Raw genomic sequence first — 11,740 nt, forward strand, 5'->3', positions numbered from 1 at the left:
TGGTTCTCACCAAGCTTCTCCTGACCTCCACAGGCAGAATCCAGAGGAAGAGAGATCAGAGAGAGACTGGAGACCCCAACAGCCATGGCCTCCTCCGTTTCAGGCTTGGACATGCAAGAGGAAGTCATCTGCCCCATCTGCCTGGAGTACCTGACCGACCCGGTGAGCGTAGATTGCGGGCACAACTTCTGCCGAGGCTGCGTCACCCAGTACTGTGTGGAATGGGCGGGACGCGGATCCCTGATGTGTCCCGTCTGCAGATCCCAAATTCTGACAGGGAACCTCAGGCCCAACTGGCAGCTGGGAAACCTCGTGGAAAAAATGAAACACGTGGCTGTGTGCGCGAGGCACAAAAAGACCCTGGATCTGTTCTGTGAAGAGGACGGGGAAGCCGTGTGTGTGGTTTGTGAGAGATCCCCCCAGCACAGATCTCACACGGTGCTGCTCATAGAGGAGGCTGCCCAGAAGTACAAGGTAGGAAACCACCTGGATCCTGGTAAATTCAGTCCTTTCCTTTCCAGACTAATAGGAATTTCCTCCTGGGGAAGTGAAATTCTCCGAGCCTCTCGGAGCCACGCATTCGCCCAGGTTTCAGATTTCCTTTCCCAGCAGCCAACTCTACCCCTAGCATTGCATTGCCAAGAGCCCTGGTCACAGATAGCCCTCTATTTTGTCAGCACCACCTGGTTAATTATGCTGAGGTGTCCCTGGGCCTTTTGATAAGGCCTTTTGTTTTCTTCAGAGGCTTTAGCCATAGGCGCTGACTTTTATTTTTCCCTGGGGGGGTGCTCTGCCCTGAGGCCTTGCCACCACTCTGCCCCTTCTTCCAAGGCCTCATCCTTGCTCCGCCCCTTCCCCTGAGGCCCCCACCCTTGCTCCGCCTCTTCCCGCCCCCGCTCTGCCTCCTCCCCGAGACCCCTGCCCGCCCGCTGCTCTCTGTCCTCCCCCAAGCCCCTCCCTGAGCCATCAAACAGTCGTAGCTGGTGAGTGTTGAGCACCCACTATTTTTTTTTTTTCCATGGGTGCTCTAGCCCCGGAGCACCCTGGGGCGTTGGTGCCTATGGCTTTAGCCAGTAGCGTACATGCTGCTGCCAGAGGAGGTGGGTGGAACCTGCCAGAGCTCACACTTAGGCAAACAACCTGCACTCTGCTATACTCACTGTTTAATCGTGCGTTTTTCCAAGTGTTCTAAAATCCACAGGCTTCCTTGGAAACTGGTCTGTTGCATGGTGATCTGGGGCAGGGTTCTTGGTCCATTCTTGGGGTGGTTTGAGCTTGGGTGTCCCATGGCTGCGGAGAAGCAGAATCCGTTGCAGAATCCGCTCCCACGGGTGAACTAAGGGAACGAGCAGTGAGTGAAGTTGAAATCACAGGAGGGAGCAGTCCGTGTATGTGAGGGTGCTGCCGTCAGACCGGAGAAGGGGAAGTTACAAGCTGTGGTTGTTACTGATTTGTATCGTAGCATTTGTTATGACTGTTTGCATAGCAGTAGCCCTCACAGACATCAAACAAGATCTGATCTCGAGGGTGTTGGGCCCCGCACAAAACACAGTGAGGGACAATCCCTGCCCTGAGCAGGTTACAGCCTAAATAGACAAAGGATAGGCGGGGAAACTGAGGCAGGATGTGACTGGTGCAATGTCACCAGTAGCTCAGTGGCAGTGCTGGGAATAAAAGCCAGGTCTCCTCAGACCCAGTCTATAGCTCTAACTACTAGACCACACTGCCACCCCAGCAGTGATAAAGTATGGTCATTAGGAGGGAAAGTCACCTTGATAAAGGGCCCAGGCCCAGCAGGGAGAGGAGGTTTCCCACTGAGATTCTGAACTCCCATGTTGCCCTAACCCCTGGGTCTGAACGACTAGCCAGAATGGTTCCATTAGTCTTCTGCTGCTCTCCCCCAGTGTCTAATTTACAAACCTCCCAGAATCCACTGCTTCTGGGCACTTTGCTGTTGGCTGTGGGGTAGCTACCCGGAGGGCACTGCCACTGAAAGGGTTTTGGACAACACTAGGGCAAACTCCAGTGGCGCTTAATAAAAATCAGCGCATCTAATGGGGTTTGCCCTAGTGCTCAGACCAGTTCTGTCCAATCCACAGGCACTGACTTTCCAAAGTGCTGGGGGATGCTTGACCCCCAGCTCTGCCCCACACCCTGCCCCCATTCCAGCCCTTCGCCCTAGGCTCCAACCCACCTCTTCCTGCCCCTAAGCATACCTTGTCCTTGCTCCTCCCCCCTCCTTCCTAGCCTCCTGAACACTTTGAAACAGTTGATTGCAGCGGGCAGGAGATGCTGGGAGGGAGGGGGAGGTGCTGATCCATGGGGCCTGCCAGCAGGCAGGAAGCACTGGGGCGGAGGGGGGGGCTGATAGCGGGGCTGCTGGTGGGTGCTAAGCACCCACCATTTTTTCCCCGTGGGTGCTCCAGCCCTGGAGCACCCATGCAGTGAGAGTCTGTGTCCCCAGGGGTTCAGGGCTGAAATTCAATTGGGAGTTGGGCTTCTTGGAGAACCCCAGCCCATATTTCAAGCCCGGGTGGCTTCTGGGATTTGTGTCCCTTTGTTAGTTAAACCTGCTCAAAAACAGGTTCATTGATTCACCGCCATGCAACTCCCAGTTTCCTGCTGGTTTAACTCATGGCAGGAAGAGGACAAATAATTCCAAAGAGGCTGAATAGGACACCCTCCCAATCTCCGTTAATGAGGTTTCTTTTCCTTGGTGCCCTGATGTTATAAACCTATTCGGACCAACAGTCAGCTACGAGAATCTTGGGGTCTGGATGGAAACCACCCACCCCCCTCATTGTGTCTGTCTCTCTCTCTCTCTCTTTACACACACAGACAGACACAATAAAAACACTCAAATAATTTGTTTCTTCAGGAAAAAATCCAGGACCATTTGAAGACTCTGAGGGAAGAGAGAGAAAAGCTGCTGGGATTTAAAGTGACTGGAGAGGGGAAAAGCCGGGAGTATCTGGTAGGTGTCTGTTGTTATGAACCGGAGTTGGTGCTGGAACATGGGAGACGAGGGGGCCATGGCCCACCGCTTTTAAATGGGGTAGTGGGGGGAAGAGGTAGCGTGGGGTCGGGGTCTCAGGGGAAGGGGCAGTGCAAGGGCAGGGCCTTGGGGGGGGGGGGGGGGGGAAAGAGGCAGGATGGGGTTTGCGGGAAAAGGGCTGGGGCCTCAGAGGGGTGGTGCCACAGTTCAGGCGCCAGTGGGGCCCCCCCACTTTTAAGAAGCTTCTGTTGCTCCTGGGTGGGAGGCCCGTTTGTAGGCAAGTTCTGCTGTGGCCTCGGGGGGGACGTGGCCTTATTTTGTGTGTGTGTGTGTGTGTGTGTGTGTGTGTGTGGTTCTCCATGATCGCGGATTGCTGTGTTAGATAATCTTCTCCCTGGGGCAGGAACACGTCGTTCTCTGCAGAATCCAAGCTTCCATTCCAATTCACGGGTTAATTTCCGGCTCACATGACTTACCCAAAGATCCTCCCAAGCTGAACGGACACGAATACCATGCAGTGCCAGCTGCCCAAGCCTGCCGCCGTGTCTTGCCTTGTTCAAATGTTTGATTCTTTTTTCTCCACTGGCCTCTCCATCAGTGTAGTGCTGACTAGTCCTGCCTCTGCTGCTCTGGATTCTGAGAGGCCACTGATCACACAATAGCCTGACCATGTCAGACATAGAAACGTCCCTTTAAGAGATACCGGGGGGCCAGAGGGGCAGGTGTGAGAGAATCCTCTTCTTAGTAAGCACACAGTAGAGTCAAGTGTCAGAAATCTTCGAGCTTACAGATATATTCTCTCTCCTGCACACTCAACAATCCATGAAAGGACCCTGGGCTCCATCCGTGTCCCTGACCAGCCCTTTCCCTATTTTTATTCAGAAACAAACACAAACCGAGAGGCAGAAGATTGTGTCTGAATTTCAGCAACTGCGGCAGTTCCTGGAGGAACAAGAGCGACTCCTGCTGGCCCAGCTGGAGAAGCTGGATGAGGAGATTGTGAAGATCCAGAAGGAAAATGTCAGTAAACTCTCCGAGGAGATTTCCCGTCTCAGTGAGCTGATCCGTGAGATGGAGGGGAAGTGTCAAAAGCCAGCGAGTGAATTCCTGCAGGTGAGACTGAGTTTAAAACATCCCCGATCCATGCGCAGGGACAGGAGAGCTCCTGAATCATGTCCATTGGAATCCAGCAGTCAGAGATCACAATGTAACGGTTTGTGTGCATTGCTGGAATAGGAATTATTATTATTCTTTGAGTTACAGACACACAAATATTAGAGATGGCAAAGCCCCATGAGCTCAGCGAATCCAGGGCTCTGGGGCCAGGACACGGCCTCTTTTTCCCAGATTTGCAAAATCCCTGCCCTGGGATCCCCAGCACGCATCAGGTAGGACTGAGATTCTCATTCTCTCTCTCTCTCTCTTTCCCCTCTAGGATGTCAGAAGCACCTTAAGCAGGTACGTGGCTCTCCCTCACTCCCCCTTGTGTTTCACCCTGCTGGGAAAGGGTGTGGGGACCATGTTAGCACCACTTCTCCCAGGGTTCCACAGCAGAATGCGTGGGGGGAAGTTCACATTTTGAATACAAATTTATCTGCTGAACTTAATCCTGAGGGTCTCACCCTTTTACACCAGACTCTATTATCTGTTCAGTAGGAAAGATTATCATAAAATATTTCCCAAAGAGGTCACATCCCTGGGGGACTGGCTGCCTCAGGATTCTGGAGATGGAATATGGGCCTTTCACCTGTAGGGCACGGAGTACATTTCAAACCAAGTCAGCAGTCAGTAAGAGGCTTTAGTGCCTGAGGAGTGTATGGAAACTTCAGGGGAATGAACTGGCTTGAAGGGAGTAGGGGGCTCAATCTAGTTCCTTAAATAAATAAATACACAACATTAAATATCTGGGAAATAGTACATGGAGGCCAAGGAGTGAATTGGCCATGGAGATTCATCTTCATGGATGGGCAGGGATGGTGTCTCTAGCCTTTGTTTGCCAGAAGCTGGGAATAGGCGACAGGGGATGGATCACTTGATGATTCCCTGTTCTGTTCATTCCCTCTGGGGCACCTGGCATTGGCCACTGTTGGAAGATAGGAGACTGGGCTAGATGGATGTTTAGTCTGACGCAGTGTGGCCGTTCTTACGTTCCCTTTTTTTTTTTTTTTTGCCAGAGCTGGTCTCTCCAGGCCAAAGTCAAATAATATAATAATGTGATCTTTAGAGGAGAAGTCGGCGTTGCCATGACCTGTGTTGCACCTGTTCTGAGGCTGGGAGAAGTAGAGGAATTTGCAATCTTAGAGTAGCAGCTTTCACTAGCAAGAAATTATGACAAGTCGCTAAATGAAAGATAATCATGTGAAATTGTTTCTCTCCAGGTGTGAGAAGTGGAAGTTCCAGCAGCCGGTGGAAATTTCTCCTGAACTGGAAAAGAGACTCAGTGTTTTGTCTCATAAAAATGTTGCTTTAATGGAGACCCTGAGGCAGTTCAAAGGTATCAAGAAGATGGGATCTAGGAGGGGAATCACGAGTCGTCTCTGACTGTGGGAGGAGATAGGAACCAATCGACCAGAGCCCAATGAGATCCTGTCTATTCAATGAACAGTGGAAAGTAGACAAAGTGAGCAGATGTAGCAGGGGCCCAGGCACCAGGATGTCTGTCTGATTCACTCTGTGATCTTCAGTAGATCATTAAAGTAAAAATAGAGCAAAAAAATGGTGGGCACCTCTGTTTATCTTGCCCCACTTCAGAACTGCAGGGCTCGCTTCCCTGAGCTGCTCGGCATCCACACTTGCTGCTTGAGTCAGTGGGAGCAGCAAGTGCACAAAACCAGTAACAGGTCCCTAGCGGCCACGTTTTTCCACTCAAAATTATTCAAATTCAGACCTGGTTCCACTTTTGAAGCTGGGGCCTGGCCCAGCCCTGTGCTCTGGCCTCATGTGGGGCAAAGAGGCTGGAGGGAGGGTGTAAAACCCTCTCACCCTGGGGACCCCACCCAGTAAGGGAACCTTTTGTGCATCCTCTACAGCAGTGGCTCTCAACCAGGGGTACATACCCTTGGGGGTACACACAGGTCTTCCAGGGGGTACATCAACTCCTCTAGATATTTGCCTAGTTTTACAATAGGCTACATAAAAAGCAGTAGCCAAGTCAGTATAAACTAAAATTTCAGACAGACAATGACTTGTTTAGACTGCTCTATAGACTATACACTGAAATGCAAGTACAATATTTATATTCCCAGTGATTTATTTTATAATTATATGGTAAAAATGAGACAGTCAGCAAGTTTTCAGTACTAGCGTGACACTTTTGTATTTTTATGTCTGGTTTTGTAAGCGAGTCGTTTTGAAGTGAGGTGACACTTGGAGGTAGGCCAGACAAATCAGCGTGGTCCTGCTAAAGCTCACCGTTCCAGTGCTGTCAAAGAGACCAAAGCACCTAAGTTTAATTCATGCTGAAGTCTTGCCGTGCTCTGGGTCTAGGTTCTGACAAAATGCAAAAGGAGAATGAGACAAATCAACTGGGGTTTGGAGGGTGGGAGGGGGCAGAAAATCTCTCTTCCTCTGTCCTAAGCCCTGTATGGCAGTGGGTCTTAACTTTTCCAGAGGACTGTACCCCTTTCAGGAGACTGATTTGTCTTGCCTACCCCCAAGTTCCACCTCGTTTAAAAACGACTTGCTTACAAAACCAGACATAAAAATACAGAAGTGTCACAGCCACTAGTACTGAAAAAGTGCTTCCTTTCTCATTTTGTCTGGATGAAATTTTAGTTTGTACTGACTTCGCCAGTCAGTGCGTTTTATGTAGCTTGTTGTAAAATGAGGCAAATGCCTAGATGAGTTGACATACCTGCTTGTACGCAGACCCCTGGTTGAGAACCGCTGCCGTATGGCATAGATAATTTGTCCTACAATGGTTGTTAGGCTGAATGGAGGTTGGGTCCATTGTTCTGAGATGCCAGAATGAAAGAAGAAATAGGTTTCAGATTAGCTTTTATTAAAGATCTGCGTGTGTCTCCATCCCGCTGTCTTTTTCTCTCTCATATATAATCAAAAACATGGTTATGTCAGTTAAGTGTGTGGGTGGCGTTAGAAACACAACAGTATGAAATCTCTCTTGTCCTTTACCCTCCAGACACTCTGCCATCGGAGCTGGAGAGAAAAGGATGGAAATGCCTAGGATCACAGAGAGAGGGTGAGTTTTCAGAAAGATTATCTTTTTGTGAAGATGATTAATATATTCATGAATGCATCGCCACTGTTACAAACCTAACCAGCATTAAGAATGGAACACACACCCCTAAAAATATATTTAAAAAAAAAAATCCAGTTTAAGGAGAGCCCAAGCTGAAATCACACGAACAATGTGGACATAAATCTTAATGCTGAGTCCATGCACACACCTGTGAACAGAAGCATTGTCCCTGAGCAGGAACCAAATACCCTTAACTCTGTCCCCTGAGATTTCCATAGACATTCAAATGATTTTTTTAAAATATTCAAATCAGAGGAACGTGCGGAGAGACCGGGATGCAGCTGGGAAGGAAGTACGGAGGCAACTTCTGCAGCTGCCACTCCCATTCACCCATGTGCAGGAACTGCCAGGGCATCCGTGCTCAACCTCAGATGCCCAAGCCAGAGAGGCAGTTGCCCAAGGCTGCATTATAAATCAGGCAGCATAAACTAATCTCTTTCCCCTTTTCCCCTCCAGACACTCTGCCATCTGAACTGGAGCAGGGAAGGGGAAAATATTTGGGATCACACATCAACGGTAAGTGCTGGTGGAGATTTTCCTTCAACTTTTAAGAGAAATCCCATGGAAGCAACTCTCCCACACACCAGTAACCAGACACATGCTCCCACCACACAACACCCTTAACTCTGACCTCTGTCATTTGGATGGTTATTGACGTGCGCTTCTCATATTAAATGCAGAGGAATGAGTAGCGAGATCTGTCCTCTCATGGCTGCCACATCCTTCCCCTGGTCTCCTCCATGGTTCTTCTCCAACATCCTCCCTTTCCTGTGGCCAGGGCTGGGCTGTCCCATTGGAGCGGTTCACTACTTAATGGATGGGAAGGATGCTCTCCCTCTGACGATGCCCCCTTCTCTCTGGGCTGGGAATGGAGCTACCTCAGCCTATGCCGCCTCCTGCGTCCTACTCACTGGTGCTGTATGGCCTCTTCATCTCTGCTCCCTGCCCAGGGAGTGGAGGACACATTTAGGGGAGGGCACTTCCCTTTGGGATCCAAAGCTGTCACCTGACGGCTCTCCCTAGGTCTTCGCTAACAGCTTCTCCTGCCTTCCTTGCTGTGTCTCTGCAGCGGGAATGGAGCGGCCCCGGCAGGGGGAGAAAACAAATGAGGCTATAGAGGTTGTTCCCATTACATTGACCAAGGAGCTGCAGTGACATTTCGGCTCAATCTCAGGTGCCCAGGGCAGAGGCAGCTCCCGGGGATCCAGGCCTGTCCCAGCCAGAACGGGGCTGCTCCGGGGAGTGTGAGAAATGGTCCCAGCCCCTGCCAGAGCTGAGCTCTGCCCCTAACGCTCTGATTCTCTCTCTTCCCCCAGTGAATGTGACTCTGGATCCAGACACGGCTCATCCCCAACTCGTCCTGTCTGAGGATGGGAAAACCGTGAGATATGGATGCCTATGGAACAAACTGCCCAACACGACCAAGAGATTTGATTACGAGCGCTGTGTGCTGGGCAGTGAGGGATTCACCTCAGGGAGACATTGCTGGGAGGTGGAGGCGGGGGAGCGGGGGGGCTGGGCCATAGGGGTGGCCAGAGAGTCTCTGGGGAGGAAGGGAGAGATCACCTTTAATCCTGAGGCGGGGATCTGGGCTATGGAGTACTGGGAGGGTCAGTACTGGGCTCTCACTGACCCCCTGACTCCTCTGCCCCTGAGCCGGGTCCCCAGGAGGATCTGGGTTTATCTGGACTACAAACAGGGGCAAGTAGCCTTTTTTAATGCCGATAACGAATCCTTGATCTTCACTTTCCTGCCGGCCTCTTTTGCTGAGGAGAGAATCCGCCCTTTGTTTGTGGTCTGGGAAACCGAGTCCCAGCTTAGACTGTGTCCCTGAGACCTGGAGAAGGGGAATAAAAAAAAAATTCAAAAGTTCAGGGAGGACAGGTCCCTCAATGGTAATTAGCCAGGATGGGCAGGGACACAACCCCATGCTCCGGGTGTCCCTAAGTCTCTGACTACTAGCAGCTGGGACTGAACAACAGGGGATGGATCACTCGAAATGGTCCTGTTCGGTCCCTCTTAAGCATCTGCAGCATCGGCCACTGTCAGAAGACAGGATATGGGCTAGATGGACCATTGGTCTGACCCTGTTTGCTCCCCCTCGGATCAGAGCATATCAAATGAGCTTCTCTAGCCTTAAACATCCCACTCTGTGACCCTGGAGGACTCCCATCTCTCCTAGCCCCCAGGCTCCTTTTCTCTCTTGCTGCCAGGGTGACAATGTCTCGGTGTGTCTAGTCTGGGCTGTCGAAACTATAGAGGGGTGTGATCTGCATAGACAAGCCCATCCCATTGCTGCCAGGGTCAGCCACCCTATCTGTTCCTTGCTCTGTGGCTCCGGACCAGCGGTTCTCAACCTAGTTACCATTATGGGCCACACACACACACTCTCTCTCTCTCTTCCCCATGTGCCTGGCCCTGAGGATTTCACATGGGCCTCAGCTGTGTGTTGATTGGGCTGCAGCTTGAGAACCTCTGAGGTAGGGAGACCAAGGGATGGGGAGGGTGATATAGGGACTGGAGAGGGTGACTTTGAGGCCCTGGGGAGGAGATGCAGTGGGGGCACTGGAGAGGGTGAGCTGGCTGCGGGAATGGGAGTGGCAGGGACAGGGCAGAAGGGAGAGAAGAAAAGAATTAAAGTAAAAGATAATATGGAGAATTGGGAGGAAAAGGGGGGTTGTCACAGGGTCCACTCACCGCTAGGGGTGCCTCTGCCTGATAGCTCCACTTTGGTGCTGGGATGTCCTCTGGCAGTCTCCCCCCCTGTCTCTGCAACTCCAGCTGCCCCTTCTCCCCAACTTGGCCCTCCGGCTAGCTCATTATGCGTGTCTCCCCCTTCCTGGGTACCAAAGTCTTCTAGTGCAAATTTTCCCAGGTGGTCTGCTCTCCATTGCCTGGTTTGTGCCAGTGGCTGGTAGGGGAATCCAGGCCCACCCTGTCATTTGCCTTGCTGCTTTTCCCCTGAACCTTTCCTGCCTTTGTGGCTCTCCTCCCTCTCTAGGGGTTTGCCAGCCCAAACTCCCTCCTCCCAGGGGGTAGGGTGCTTGCTTCTATAGCCCCAAACACACCTCTCTTCTCCCACCCAGGGAGTGACTGTAGACTGCTTCCCTGCAGCCCCTTTCTGCTCTCAGCTCCTTGGCTTTATACAGGCCCCTCCTCTTCCCATGCAGTTGAGCATCATCTACTTAATCACTGCCCCCTGGCTCCACCTCCAGGGGTAGCCTGGGTGGTTCATTGGCCCACCTGGCCACCTTGACCCCTTCAGGTCTTGGATGGGGATAGACAGCCCATCCCAGGGGGAAATCAAAATGAAAAGAGCTAAAGCAAAATGATCCAGACAGAGGAAAAGTCCCAAGGGGAAGAGAGAAATTCAGGAAAAGAATGAGGAATCCGAGGGGGAATGATCCATAATAGGGGGGTGGGGGGAGACAGAAGTAAACAGGGATGGGAAACCGGCACAGGAGAGAATGGGGGGGAGGGGGGTCAAAATGGGTCAAGCAAAAGAAGGAAAGAGAGACTTTAGCTTTCTGATTCCATAGACAGTGGCTGCCGCATCTTAGCAAACTCTCGGTTCCCAGCAAAACATGCTACTCTCTGGCAGGTACCAATAAGCGAAAGGCTGGATGCAGCCAGGGAAGGAAGCACTGGCATGTGCCAGCCCTGGTGGCAGCCCCGCAAACCTGCCTGTGCCCGGGGACCTGCCACCTGCACAGGAGGTAATGGGCTGGGGATCCCCACTCAATTGGGGAGCCCCTATTGGAGTCCCCACACCGTGGGGTGCATTCAGGGTGCAACCCCCCCCTCCACATTTCTGCCCTGCCCACAGCCTCCCCTCCCAGCAGAGATGACCTGTGCCTGCTGATAGGGGGAGGCACAACCCCAGAACAGCTTGAGTCATGCCCCCTCCAGGTACCGCCCCCCCAAAAGCATCAGCCCCTCTCTGCAGCTTCCAGCTGTTTCTCCTGCCTCTGCCTGCCCCATGCTCAGCTGCCCAAGGAGAAGGCCCAGCCACACCATGTGACCGAACAATCGGGGGGACATGTGACCCCACATGCCCTCTCCCACACATTACCTCTGCCTCCCAGCCTCAATGCAGAAGTCGTCAGCTGTGCAGCTCAGAACCGTCCCATTGGTTCCTGGTAGGACCTATCTTCTAATAAAGCTGTTAATACACAGCATACCTGTTGCCAGTTTCCAAATGCCATTTACCATTAAAGTTAATAGGTTGGGACTGGTTCCCTGCCAAATGTTGCTATTAACCAGAAACTGTTAATATCAGTGATTGCTCTCAAGTGGCACCCACTGTATTAGTTAATGGAAATTGTTATTTTAGTGCCTTTAAATAAAACGAGTCTTAAAATTCACGGACATTTTCCCATATGTTCTGGTATTAAAAGCTGCCTCTCAGCTCCTTTTAATCCCAACATTTATTTGTTATAAATAACACTTTTTTTTAATTAAAAACTTCTTGTTTGTTTTCACTTTAA

General features: G+C 51.4%; 1 protein-coding gene across 1 annotated transcript; it reads left to right on the forward strand.

The window, feature by feature from the left end:
• On the forward strand, nucleotides 1–11,740 carry LOC128847640 (E3 ubiquitin-protein ligase TRIM39-like). The gene is made up of 8 exons (XM_054047215.1): nucleotides 1–474; nucleotides 2,879–2,974; nucleotides 3,878–4,108; nucleotides 4,431–4,453; nucleotides 5,374–5,489; nucleotides 7,134–7,193; nucleotides 7,710–7,769; nucleotides 8,570–11,740. Exons 1-8 carry the CDS (start codon nucleotides 85–87, stop codon nucleotides 9,085–9,087), a joined length of 1,494 nt encoding a protein of 497 aa, XP_053903190.1. The 5' UTR covers nucleotides 1–84; the 3' UTR covers nucleotides 9,088–11,740.

This window comes from Malaclemys terrapin, chromosome 13 (assembly GCF_027887155.1).
Source record: "Malaclemys terrapin pileata isolate rMalTer1 chromosome 13, rMalTer1.hap1, whole genome shotgun sequence".
In the NCBI taxonomy this organism is placed as follows: domain Eukaryota; kingdom Metazoa; phylum Chordata; order Testudines; family Emydidae; genus Malaclemys; species Malaclemys terrapin.